General features: G+C 40.7%; 1 protein-coding gene across 6 annotated transcripts in view; it reads right to left on the bottom strand.

Annotated features, from left to right (window-relative positions):
- Window positions 1–38: 38 nt before the first annotated feature.
- The window catches only part of ZCWPW1 (zinc finger CW-type and PWWP domain containing 1), a 25530-nt gene continuing 11256 nt past the window's right edge, over window positions 39–14312 (bottom strand). For all 6 annotated transcript variants that reach the window (XM_072943222.1, XM_072943224.1, XM_072943220.1 and 3 more), the window contains exons 9-18: window positions 10051–10167; window positions 9183–9303; window positions 8482–8557; window positions 7971–8075; window positions 7272–7355; window positions 6590–6656; window positions 6079–6182; window positions 1710–1770; window positions 1103–1237; window positions 39–543 (exon numbers count right to left, since the gene is read on the bottom strand). In XM_072943222.1, coding sequence (XP_072799323.1) covers window positions 224–543; window positions 1103–1237; window positions 1710–1770; window positions 6079–6182; window positions 6590–6656; window positions 7272–7355; window positions 7971–8075; window positions 8482–8557; window positions 9183–9303; window positions 10051–10167 — 1190 coding nt within the window. In that variant the 3' untranslated portion in view covers window positions 39–223. The remainder of the gene's footprint in view (window positions 544–1102; window positions 1238–1709; window positions 1771–6078; window positions 6183–6589; window positions 6657–7271; window positions 7356–7970; window positions 8076–8481; window positions 8558–9182; window positions 9304–10050; window positions 10168–14312) is intronic.

Raw genomic sequence — 14312 nt, 5'->3', positions numbered from 1 at the left:
TATGGAAGCCAAAAGAAAGTGAGTCATTAGAGATAAACTAAACCAACCAAACCAGTAACCTGTTTTATTAACACACAGACTGCACAGCTCTGACTTTTACCAGTTAACCTCGCAGCCAATGAATAACCCCAACTCTTATCAGCTTCACAGGGATCCTCTGAGAGGCATCCCTCCTGCTCCCAGGGAAGGGGTGGGAGAGCAGAAAGGAGGCGTGAGCACAGGGCTATTCCTCAAAGAAGGCCCTGGCGAACTCCCTTGTGTCGTCTCTGTGCTGCAGCTCCTCCCCCTGCTCCGGCTCTTTTCCAACATCCTCCATGAGTTGGTCCAGGTCCAGGTCACTGGAGGCTTCATCGTCAGAGGGGACACTTCTAGCCTCCTGAGGCTGTGGCTCCTGAGATCCAGGCCCTTTTTTCCCCATCACAAGACAGGCCCCACGAGGACCTGGTGGGGTCAAGCCCTCTGGCACTATTCTAGCTTCTTTTCCCTCAGATGAGTGGCTTACTGAGGCCCTGCTTTGGGGAGCTTTAAATTTCTTCTTAGGGCCTAAATGAAAAAGTGACAACACTGAGAGTCCTACCAGATCATCTGTCCTCACAATTTACAAGTCAATTTCCTAAATTGCTATTTCCAAAACAATTGCTGGAAAAGATGATTTTTCTCAATAGAAAGAAAATGGGCTTTGGAGTCAGAAATACCTGGATCCATAGGTTAGACATGGGTCTTATGCAAACTTTAGACCCTTTGAAGCTCAGTCTCCTTATTTTCAAAATGGCAAATATCCAGTCATCGAGATATTGAAAAAAATCAAAGGGAATAAGTATAAAAGTATCTATCTAGCCAGCCCACAGAAATATCAATAATCGTTAGTTCCCACCTCCTTACCATTCTCCTGTCTCTGAATCAAATCAAATAATAATCATTATGTTTCTACAGTGTGTGTTGCATCCTACAATTTGGAAGATGCCCTTTTCACCAAATTTCTGTGGGGTTTTTTTTTGTGTAAGTAATGAAAAGCTGTGGAATTGTTAAGAAATGATCCAAAGAGGGAGGATGCAGACAAGAACCTCATTTCCCCACAGTTTTTCCCAAGTCTGAGGCTTACCTGGCTGCTGAGGTTCGGAATTCCCATGCTCTTCTTTCCTTTCCATCATGGGGACAGGTGGAGCTGCACGTTCATTTCCCAGAGATCTCTTCACTGTCTTCCTTTGTGGGGTCCCATCTCGTCCACTTGCCGCACCTGCATCACCCCCGCCCCCCAACCATGAGGGACGTTGGACTATTTCTGAGTGACAGTGTAGCTAGGGTCTATGGACTCCCCATATTTAGTCTCTGTCCTGCATCTTCTGCTCATTCTCAGTCTAGTGAGTCTTCTTGGTTCCTTTCTTTTGCCCAAGTATTTTTTTTTCCCCCCCGGGTCACCTTCTCTTTATAGTTCACCTCAGTCTGCCTTCTCCAGGAAGTCATCTTTCTTAGCTAAGAATTTAAAACATTCATTCTACCTTTAACCTAAGATTTTATAATTAAACACACAGAAGTGAGGAGGCTACAGCTTCCCTGATGACACTAGCATGAGTCTTGCCTATTTTCTCAGGTTCTGGAGCTGAGACAGTGAAGTCAGTGAAGTCTGGCCACCTGAAGACCCCTCCCACTCTCTGCGTCTGCCCTGCCTTAACTTTAGCACATGTCCCATTTCCAGCTGCTTTGCTTACCTCTTGCCTTGGGTTTTTTTGTCTGAATTTTGGCTGGCTTGGGACTAGGCAAAGTTGGATCCTGAGAAAAATAAGAAAATATAAATGAAGTCACATAATTGCAATTTTAATAGAGTAGGATGCTACAGAAATGATGGGTGCACTTAAGGGAGTCAAGTTAGGTTCTGTGAGCCTGATACAATTTAAATCAATGACAACAAAGATAAAAATATTCATCATTCTATTTGGTATTAGTCAATACAAGGCTTTATGCACAAGAGAAGGAAAAAAAAGCTAGGCTACAAATATTTGAAAAACTGGTAAATTTAAAAATTAAATGAGAAAGTGAAAAATCTACATTTCAGAACTTCTAATTTCCAGTTCTACACGTAAAGAGCTTGGAAGTCATCAATCTGTTCTGACAACAACAAAACAGCTGAACACAGTGAAATGCCCACAACTCTTCTCGCATCCACAAGAATGCTGAGGACGCAGGGTAAACCTCCGCCCACAGTATGAAGGTACAGAGGCAGGTACAGGGAGTCTCCACAGGCAGAAACCACCAGGAGAACTAGTGCCAGGGGAGGAAAACCTCAACAGTAATGAATGAATTGCTTAGTGTGACAAGTCTGAGAGTTAAAAACTCCAGGGATACTCAGTCATGGGGGCTTCCAGACATCTCTGAGTTCTACCTCCAGGAGCCCAACCAGATTCTCACAAAAAATATCAAAGAAAAATCCCTTCACACTTCTGGCAGGGAGAAGGGAAAAGAGGCCATTTTGAAATATACCAGAGCACTCTGTTCTTCTTAACAAGGCCTGCCCTCTGGAGAAACTAGTTAACCAGAGCCTAGCCTACTGGGGTGTTAAGTTTTGAAAGAAGCCAAAGAAAACAACATCTTACCTGATATGCACCCAACAACAGAACGCCAAACTGCATGAAGCAAAAACTGACAGAACTGAAAAGAGAAACAGTTGATTCCACTATCACAGTTGGAGATTTCAACAACCCTCTGTCAGAAATGGACAGATCCAGAGGGCAGAAAATCACGATACATCCCATGGACATTAACAGACTACTAGAGGAGCACTACGAACAACACTATGCCCACAAATTTGATAACCAAGATGAAATGGACCTTCCTTAAAAGATATAATCTGCCAAAACTCACACAAGAAGAAATAAACAATTCGAATAGGCCTCTATCTAATAAATAAACTGAATCAGTAATTAATATCCTTCCAAAACAGCATCAGGCCCAGATGGGTTCACAGTGAATTTTACCAAATATTTAGGGAAGAAATTATACCATTCTCTATAATCTCTTTCAGAGGATGGAAGCAGACAGAATATTTCCTAACTCATTCTATGAGGCCAGTATTACCCTAATACTGAAACCAGACAAAGACATTATAAGAAAAAAAAACACTACAGATCAACATCTCTCATGAAGGGATGTAAAAATCCTCGACAAAATATCAGCAAGTCAAATCCAACACTGCATAAAAAGAATTATACACCATAAACAGCTGGGATTTATCCAAGGCGTGCAAGGCTAGTTCAGCATTCAAAAATCAACTCATGTAATCCATCACATCAACAGGCTAAAAAAGAAAAATCACATGATCATATCAACTGCTACAGAAAAAGCATTTGACAAAATACAACATCCATTAAAAAAAAAAACTCTCAGTACATTAAGAATAGAGAGGAACTTCCTCAACTTGACAAAGAATATCTACAAAAAATCTACAACTAACATCATACTTAATGGTAAGAAACTAGAAGCCTTCCCAAGATCAGGAACAAGGCAAGGATGTCCTCTCTGACCAGTCCTTTTCAATACCACATTGGAAGTTCTAGGTAATGCGATAAGACAAAGGAAGTAAAAGGTACAGAGACTGAGAAGAAAGAAATGAAACTGTCTTTGCTTGCAGATGACATGATTGTCTATGTAGAAAATCTAAAAATATCAACTAAAAACTCCAGGAACTAATAAGTGATTATAGCAAGGTTAATATACAAAAGTTAATTGCTTTCCAAAACCCAGCAATGAGCAAGTGGAATTTGATATTAAAAAACACATTTATATACTATTTATATTAGCACCAAAAAATTAAATATTTAGGTATAAATCAGCAAAATATATACAAGATCTATATGACAAAAACTATAAAACTCTGATGAATGAAATAAAAGAAAAACTAAATAAATGGAGAAATATTCCATGTTTGTGGATAGGAAGACTCAATACTGTCAAGATGTCAGTTTTTCCCAGCTTGATCTATAGAATCAGTGCAACTCCAATCAAAATCCCAGCAGGTTATTTTCTGGATATCAACAAACTGATTCTAAAGTTATATGGAAAAGCAGAAGACCTAGACTAGCCAACAAAATATTGAAGGAGAAGAACAAAGTTGGAGCACTGACCCAATCCAACTTCAAGACTTACTGTAAAGCTACAGTAATCAAGACAGTGTGGTACTGGCAAAAAAACAGACAAATAGGTCAATGGAACAGAACAGAGAGCCCAGAAACAGACCCACATAAATACAGTCAGCTGATCTTTGAAAAGAAGCAAAGGCAATACAACGGAGCAAAGATAGTCTTTTCAAATAGTACTGGAACTGTATACTCACATAGGAAAAAAAATTAATCCAGGCACAGAACTTACACCCCTCACAAAAATTAACTCAAAATGTACTATAGATATCAGTGTAAAATGTGAAACTATAAAACTCCTAGAAGATAACATGGGAGAAAATCTAGATGACCTCGGGTATAGCAATGACATTTTATATACAACACCAAAGGCACAATCCATAAAAGAAATAATTGATAGGCTGGACTCAACTAAAATTAAAAATTTCTGCTCTGTGAATGACGATGTCAAGGGAGTGAGAAGACAAACCACAAACTGAGAGAAAATATTTGTAAAAGACATATCATAAAGGATTGTTATCTAAAATATACAGAGAACTGATAAAACTCAACAGTAAGAAAACAAACAACTCAGTTAAAAAATGGACCACGCACCTTAATGAACACCTCACTAAAGGAGATATACAGATGGCCAATGAGATATGAAAAGATGCTCCATATCGTATGTCATCAGGGAAATGGAAATTAAAACAGCAAGATACCACTGCACACCTATCAGAATTGCCAAAAGGCGGAACACTGAGAATACCAAATGCTGACAAGGATGTGGAGCAACAGGAACTCATTCATTGCTGGTAGGAATGCAAAATGGTACAGCCACCTGGGAAGACAGTTTGATGGTTTCTTAGAAAACTAAGCATACTCTTCCCATATGATCCAGCAGTTGAGCTCCCTGATATTTACCCAAAGGAGTTAAAAACTTATGTTCCCACAAAACCATGTACATGGATAGTTGCAGTGGCTTTATTTATAACTGCTCAAACTTGGAAGCAACCAAGATATCCTTCAGTAGATAAATGGATAAATAAACTGTGGTACATCCAGAAAAACAGAATATTATTCAGCCAAAAAAATGAGTTATTGAGCCATGAATGTACATGGAGGAGTACTTCTAAGTGAAAGAAGCTAGTCTGAAAAGGCTACACACTGTAATGATTCCCACTATATGGTGTTTTGGAGAAGGCAAAACTATGGAGACAGTAAAAAAAGAAAAATCAGTGGTTGACAGGGGTTGAGGGTACGGTGGGTAGGGATGAATAGGTAGAGCACGCAGGATTTTAGGGCAGTGAAAATATTCTGTATGATATCATAATGATGGATATGTGTCATCATACATTTGCCCAAGCCCATAAAATGTACACCACCAAGAATGAACCCTAATGTGAACTATGGACTTTGTGGGATTATGATGTGTCAATGTAGGTTCATCAGTTGTAAACAAGTGCACCACTCTGGTGGGGGATGTTGACAATGGGGAAGGCTGTTCATGTGGGGGCAGGAGGTATATGGGGATTCTCTTTACCTTCCTCTCAATTTTCCTGTGAATCTAAAACTGCTCTTACATTTTTTTAATATGAAAAAAATCTACATTTCATATATCTGAAAACAAACTAAGCAAATAAAATAATGACTATCCTAAGTGTCCACAAAGAGAAGACAGTGAAGAGAGGCAACCTGCTAATCTCTGAAACTGCTCCAGTGAGAACCAAAGAACTACAGTAGGAACTGAGATGATAATCAAAACATAAGGTCCTAGAGATATGAGATATTAGAGAGAATAACTGAGTAAAGAGGAGACTCTCCTTCCCTGGAGACCCCTCAGAGATAAGACTAGCCAGTCAGGGCTACTCTGAGGCAGGAACAGGATGGTGCTTTAGTAAATAAAAATCCATGCTAAAAAGATGCCCTACAGCAATTTCCTAAAAGGAATACCCAAGATCAATCTTACTTTCTTCTCTTGCTCCTCTTCTTCCTCCTCCTCCTCCAACTCTGACTCTTCCTCTTCTTTCTCCAAGCAGGAATCTGAGCTGTTCGCTGCAGACAGCATTAAGTCTAGAACAGGAATAGGAGGGAAAGGCTAAATAATTTATCCGTAAAACACATGATGAGTTAGTGGAGCTGATCCCAGAGAATCAGTCTTCTAATTCTGCCTTTCAAGGTCAAAGGGTGTTTTCTCCACAAAATATGATCCCGGATTATCATGGCTCCACCCTTTTCAAACGCCCTGTCACTATTCAACATGCACCTTCCCTCCCTATTCCCTTTTTTCCCCTATTCCTCTCTCTGCCCATCCATCCATCCCAGATACTTGGTCAGTGGCATTCATGGAAAGCCTCCCATTATAGAATCAAGAACTAGGCTGATGGCATTGGACATAAAACAAAGAAAAGCTTCCGTTCCTGCTCTCATGAAGGAATCTCTCCTTTCCCTCTCCAATCGTTAACCTCCTACTTTCCTACCTTTTCCTCCCCCACTATCGTCAGATCCACTGTATCGGCTCCAGAAACCAAACAAGTTAACCCGCTCCTGAAGGAACCAAGAAACAAAAGCATCAGCCACTACTCTCCCAGGGGCTCTTTTTGCCCTCTGTCTTCAAGGTTTTTAGTTACAGAACTTGTATGCATATTCCATATCATTTTCACTTGGAATTTCACATTAGGTTTATCTAGATTTTTGTGGAGATTAACTATTATAATATATTACAGTATTATTACATATAATATTATTATAATTTCTTTTTCCAGTTTGTTTATAATTCAGCTAATAACTGGGAAGGGGAAATTCACTGTTTGTCATTTGCTACCTGACTCAAAGGCAGAATTTAAGGGTATAAACTGACTCTACATAAGAGAGAATAAGGTACATTCACCTAAGATTTGAAGTTAAATAAGGTGGTAGGATTCCCCCTACCACAAACTGTCTCTGTTTGGACTGAAAAAAGATCCCATTTGTTCAAGGGTAGGAAAAAGAATGGATGATTTAAGGAGTCAAGGGAATCTGGCCTGGGAAGAAAGGACTAGTTCTAAGACTAAGACTGTGTAGCAGGGAAAGATAAACTGGTTTTCTACAGTAAGGAATGTATGGTTTGCTTTGCATCCCAAGTCCCAGAGAGGAGCAGGTATGTGACCTAAACACTCCCACCTGAATACTGATCTGCTCTGCCTCTTGAGCCATCATCAGGGCTGCCCCCAGTTTCTGGCTGCAGTCCTTATTCCTGCACTTTTTCTGAAATGAAAGATTAGAGTCAATGATAAACATTACAGAAGTGACCTGAACATACTGCTACTCACCAGACATTATCATTACATTTATTTCCAGCTTCTGCTATTAATGTGATACTCCTATTCTTAATCTTTTGAGCTCTGAGACACAATTCCCCCTTAACCCCAAACAAATCTTTCATCAATTTCTAGCAATATTTTCAATCAACATTTTGGTGCCCTCTCCAAAGTAAAGGCCATGGAAATTTGTAAATAAGAGATTAAAGGAGTTTGGGTGATTGCATTTTTAAGCTTTTCACAAGTTTCTTCAGATCCAGTTGCTTGATTTAATACTCACGATCTGATTTTCCAAGGCCACTGAGCTGCTGGGCCTCTACTCACTTGTAAGGTTCACAAACACAAAGTGATTAATAGGGGGGAAATACTATTTAGTTAATTATCCTGCTGCAATCCTGGTAGAAAGAAGAGTGCCTCATGAATACCCTCACCTTTGCACACGTGGTCAGACATGGGACTTTCTCCCGACACAGATTCCCCTGGGAGAAATCAGGTTTAACAAAGGGAAGATTTTGTTCTCCAAGTTCCCTAAATCACCAACTGACCCTCTAGGGTTGCTCACCAATCCAGCTAGCTCCAGGGACAGCTCCTGGAAGTTCTTTAACATATTCACTGGGATCCAAGCACGAGAGACTGTTTCTCCAAAAAATGTCACGTGGTACTTGGACTGAAATAAAAGATGGTTGTGTTACAGCCTCTTGTCCTTCTCCTTGCTTTGGCCCTCCAGCCAGAAAAGGCAGGAGAACTGAGTATTCACAAGGAAGGAAGTGCTGGGCCTGGTCTGTTCCCTGAAACCTGACCCGCCTACCCCACCTCATCCCACTGTTCTTCCATCCTGACCTCAGGAATCCTAACCAAAGCATATTTATCAAAACTATAAATGTCCTAGTAATGAATAAACATTTAATTAGACACAAGTTTGTTTCTATATCTTTTTGCCACTCTAGCTAAGTATCTGTTTCTGCTCATGTTTGCTGGCTATGTCTATATTTATAATTCTCTACATCTGTTAGGGTAGATTTGCTCCTTACTTTGGCCTGAGCACCTACCTACCCTGAACCAGGAAAACTCACCGGCAGGGAATCAAGATGAGAGGCAAAAAGAAAATATTCCCCTAAGTCAGGATCAGATTCTACCATGCCTGGCCACCTAGAGAAGACAGATGGGTGAAGAGGGTGGAAGACAAGGGGTTAGATTAACAGAACACAAACTCATCAATATACATGTACAGAAAGGGGCAATGTGTTTTGCAAACAAAGGATCCCCAAAATAGATTCCCCTGTCAATCCCCCATAGTGGTTACCACCAAATGACTGAAGTGGCTTCTATTAATGTACACAGAAGCTCAGAGTCTTTCTAATAAAAATATCTTATCCTTCTAGGCCTCCTGGCAACCCTGGAAACAGAATCTTCTGACCAGGGACATCTCCAAAGAAGAGGCTATTCCACCTTCCTTGTTCTCTTTACTTTGTGTATCTCTCATTTTCCCAATGTCTAAAAAAAAATCTTAAGTGCCACTCTCTTCTTTCTACCCATTCAGGGTAGAACTGTCCAACACTTTTTGCCAGGGAGATACCACCTCCACTATGAAACCTCTAGAAAACATGCTCTTTCAAAGCCTCCAAGCTTGGTACTTTACCTTGTCCCTCACCCCATGCTCTTTCTAAGGCAGGTACCATTTCCATTATAAATGCTTTTCATTTCCTTCCCTCCCTGCTGAATCTACCACTCCCAAGTTCAAGAGGGATGCTCTGACTCTGTCATGGCACCTTACCAGGGGTAACCATATTGTTTGGCCCAGATGATGGACCCTGGGATGTAGGAGGCATAGGCCACATCACTCTCGCGCCCTATCCAGGTCTCCTCAGGGATATCACAGCGGTTATACTCCAAGTCTGCCAAAAGAGAGTAGAAATGAAGGGAAGGAAAGAGCCTCATAAGGTGAAAATCTGGATGAAGGCAGAGGAGAGGACAAGAAGAAACCGATATATGCAGCAGGTGGGACCACAAGGACACCTGGGAGACAGGTATGGAGGAAGAGTAAAGACCTATGAAAGAAATGCAGCTAGAGCCAGGAAAAGCGGGAGTGTTGCCTCATTATGCTCTGTAGAAAGAGGTCCCAAACTTCTGCCTATATCCCACATTGTCTGACCCTGTTTCCAACAATGTAACATCACAAAGATAATTTCTCTGAAACTGTTTTCTCATCTGTAAAATAGATGGGCTAGAAGGGATCACCATCTCTTTCAAGAGTTTCAGACATTCTAGAATTCCAAGCCACTGCATCTCTCTCACCTGCTTTTCCCCATATATCCCATATCCCTTCCCATCCACCAACCCAATACCAATAATCTAATCAGACTGACAGGGTCAAACCAATGCTGAAGAAGGTGGAATTCACTCAGAACACACATTTAGATTCCAGGATCCTCCCACAACATAACTCTTCACGGTGTCTTCCTCTAGCCCTTTATGCCAGATTCATCTTGACATCGAAGAAAAATTCCTTCCTCTCTCCAAACACTAACTACAAGGGACTCGAGTTTAAACTATACTTTTGTCATATTTAATCTAAAGAATGCAAGCAAGGAAAGAAAGAATGGAACAATAAAAACCGAAAAAAAATTTCTATTCCATTCTACCTGTATTCTGGTCACAGGACCAATTATCTGGGAGCACTGAGGGGTCAATGTTCCCACGTAGCCGCCTCCATTTCTCACAGTTTGGGGAGGAACACTGGACCCAGACTAGGCACTGACCTGTCACAGGAAAAAAACCTGAAATAAGACTCAAATATATGTTCTTCTTTCTTCAATCTAACTAAAATCAATATACTCCCTGCCACCCCGCACCATGCCAGAATCACATAGCCTTAGAAATCAACTAGTCCAATCCCTGACTTATAAAAGGGAGAACCAAAAGCTCAGAGAAGATAATTGACTGCTGAAGATCAGTCTAAACTGGTGGCAAAGCTCAACTTAGGACCCAGGTCTCACATCTCAATCTTCCTCCTATATCATGCTATCACTTCTCCTCCCCGCCAGGGCAGAGAGGATTGTTTCCTGTATTGACAGTTCTTACAAAGGTTGTCTTGCATCTTTCTGGCTAGTGCTTCATTATCCCCTAGCATGTCACTACTAAAAAGTTCTTCTGAAGGACTACCCAGCATCACTTTTTGTGCACAACACCCAGAGTTCCTATTTGAATCTCAACAGATTAACCTGTCACCAAATCACCAAGTTGCAGCCTTTGGGGCCAACAGTCCTTGAGCTCACCTCTCTCCGAAAGATAGGTCTAAGCCTAATATTTTTCAATCAACTGTTTACTTCAGGCCCTGCTCAAAGGCCAAGCATTCTTCTTATCCATTACCTTCTCAACTCTCATCCCCACCTTTCTCCATCCCCTTATCTTCTCAGTTGACCTAGTGCCCCACACAGCCTCTCCTCTCTCCCTCCCAAACCCTTCCACTATATCTTTGGAATTCCAGGAAAAAGCAACAAAAATCCATATATCCTCAGCCTCTTCTCTGAACTTCTGCTTCCTTTTTGAAAACTGGGGATGCACTAATGACACTGCCACAGCCCAACCCTACCCTACCCCTGTAACCCTCTACGTAGAATCTGTTCCTTCTCACATACCCCAGGCCAGAAAATGGGGTCAGCATCACCCTTACTCCCCATTGAAACTTCCAGACCATTACTATCTTAGAGCCTATAAAAACCCTTCCTCACTTGAGGTCCAGGGGCTACATTGCCCTTCATCTCCCTTGTCAAGATGTTGGCATCTGGTTCAGTCTTCTTTCCACTTGCCCTCATAGATGGCCACTATTTCCCCAGGGGTAACTCACAAGGCATCCCATACCTTTTCCTCCACACCTCAGTAACCTACGTCACCTCAGGAACCCACTCCCTTCCTGCATGCCCCATCTAGTTATCTGCAGGGACCACACACTCCCCTGAACCACTTATCCAAATATCCCTCTCTGATAAAAATGCCCCATCCTTCCACCACACTTGCTCAAAGACCGCTACAGCAACTTTCACTTTATCTAGATCTCCAATCCACTGGCCCCAACCTTCCCCGCAATCTAGCAGCAACCTCTTTTCTTCACTCTGTACTTCTTAGGTTTGATTTCCTTAGATTCTCTTGCAGACATCTTCAACTCCCTTTTCCTCTGTCCTTCCTCCCACCCAGCTGGCAAAACACAACTCTGAATGAACCCACTCTACCTTTTGCCTACACTAATAAACTGAGTGTTGCTAGAGAAAAATCACATAACCAGGCACTATATACTCACAGTTAACAACATTAACCAATATGTTTCTCTAGTAAGTTCACTCTCCCACTGTCAAATTTTACTTTAAATGCTGGAACATAAGGGATGCCCTCCATCCCACTGAAATCATCCCTCAGAAAAGCAGTCGACTTACATTTGGGTCCTTTCAAAATATCTCATGTGGTTCAGTTTCTCAATTACCTTATTTTTAAGAATAAAGTACTGATTGGGAATCATATGTTAGTGTGAAAAGACAGTTGTAATGGTAGTTTTGGATGTTTACAGAGGTGATCTGGCAAGACTAGAAAAAAAGAGTGGGGGAAAGGGCAGGGACCATAAAAGTGAACAGAGATCAATACAATAAATGGTAGTTGTGAAAACAGTGAAAATTCATGAGGAAATGAGTTGGGGAAAAATCATTCCAATACTATAGAAATAGAGATATTTATGGTTTGGGGTGAAATTTCCAATGCCAGTTGGAAAAAAAACACACTGTTTTGAAAGGCATAAAGTTCTTTAAAGTTTCCTTTCAAACAACTTAGAAAGAAGAGAAGATGTGTTTGAAACCTGTGTTTGAGGCTCATGACGTGCCTCTGTGACAATGAAGACTGATGTCATAAACATATGTCAATGGCACTTCAGTTGACCACTCATTCCTGAAACACTGGTTTACCTGGGTTCTATGATCCTTCATTCTGACATTTCCCCTTCCCATCTTTCTAGTAACTCTCTCCTTGGTCTCCTTTACTGGGTTCTCCTCGTCCTCTGTCCAACCTCTAAATCTCTGAGTTGAGATTTCAAAGCCTAATCATGGGTCTTTGTGTGCCATGCTACACTTTCTCCTGAGGCCAGCTCACCCATTCCTTCGGCTTTGAAATCCATTTTCATTCCTGACAACACAGAGATGTACACTAACAGCCTCTGTTCTGAGCTCCTGATTCCTATAGCCACCTTGCTCTCTGACAACTCTATCTGGATGCCTCACAACAATCTCAAACCTAATGGGCCCAAACCCAAATATTTGATCTTATCCCACAGAATTGCTTTTCCACCTCCTTTAACATAACTGCTCAAGCCAGAAACCAATTATCTTTGACATATCCTCTCCTCTCTCTCACCTCCCAATATCCAGTTCATTACCAAATTCTGACAATTTTACCTCCAAAACATCTTACAACCATTTGCTTCTGTCTCCACTTTCATCATCCTAATCTAAGCCACCAAAATATCTAATCCTAGCACTAACTTCCTAACTCCTGTCTCCCCATACTCCATTCTCCAATTAATCACCAAAGGGATTCTTTTAAAACATCAATTTGATGATGTCACTTACCTGGTTAAAACCCACCAGTGGCTTCTCACTGTACTCAGGATAAAATTCTTACTTTGTTACATAGTCTTTGATCTAACCATGGCCCAGAGTCACTTTCTGGCCTTGCTTCCTTTGCTCACTAAATCCTAATTACACTGGCTTTGTTTTAGAACCTGGGACATGCCAAACTTCATCTTACCTAAAATGCTCTCCTGAGCTTCACTTGGCTAACTTCTGCTCTTTCTCCAGGTTTCAGTTTAAACGTTATTTCCTCACAAATGCATTCCCTGACTGGCCCATCTTAATGAGATCTCCACCACTTCCTCTCATGACACTATTTCCTTCCCTTCACAGAACTTAAATCAAATGTTATATAATGGATACTTCCCTTTCTGCTTCCTAGTCCAAGAGCACCCACCTCTCCTTGGCAACTATAAGAAACAGGAAGAGTGCTACATTGATAGCAAATGTCTTACACATTCACAACAACCCCAATTCAACTCACGAGCACTGACTGCCAAAGAAGTAAACTTCCATCTTCCAGTCTAAAATCCACTCCTTGCCCTAATAACAAGAGTTACACGAGACAGAACACCACTATCAAGACCACCCAATTGCCCAAATTAGACTTATACCTCCAGCTCTTTCTATTACCATGCCATTACAACATGAGAAGTGGTTTATTCCCCTAGACTATCTTGTTTGGTGCCTGCATAATCTTCCTAGAGTTTTCTTTCAAGTATGTACAAACCATATTATGCTTCCATAATCAAAATTATGTATATACATACATACATATTAGATACTAGCTAACTGTTTATTCTGTTGTTCCTTAAACTTTGGTTCTTTTTTTTTCTGGTGCAAGCCTGTTTTCCCCCAGATTAAGTCTACTTACTTTCAAAATTTTAAACATACTAATATATATTGTATGATCTATTTTATTTCTCATACTAAAATTCCCCAATATTACCAAGGTTATGTCATACAATATATTTGTTTATCATCTAATAAAACCATAAATTCTATGAAAGCAAGGATTATCTATTCTGTTCACCACTGTATTTCCAGCACCCAACACAATACCTGGTACATAATATAAGGCATTAATAGCTGTTGTTAAAAGAATAAATAAATCTATATCCATCTTTATTGTCCCTCCATCCAACTCAAAGGTTAAGGTGTCCTTTCTGACTAAAAATAAACCCTCTGGTTTTCTTCTCATTCCCTTTAATCTCCCTTTCTCTATAAACAATTTTTCCTTAGCATATAAATATGCTGACAACACACACATCAAGTCTCTTTCTCTCAAATGAAAG

This window comes from Vicugna pacos, chromosome 18 (assembly GCF_048564905.1).
Source record: "Vicugna pacos chromosome 18, VicPac4, whole genome shotgun sequence".
In the NCBI taxonomy this organism is placed as follows: domain Eukaryota; kingdom Metazoa; phylum Chordata; class Mammalia; order Artiodactyla; family Camelidae; genus Vicugna; species Vicugna pacos.
This window is presented reverse-complemented; position numbering and strand designations above follow the sequence as displayed.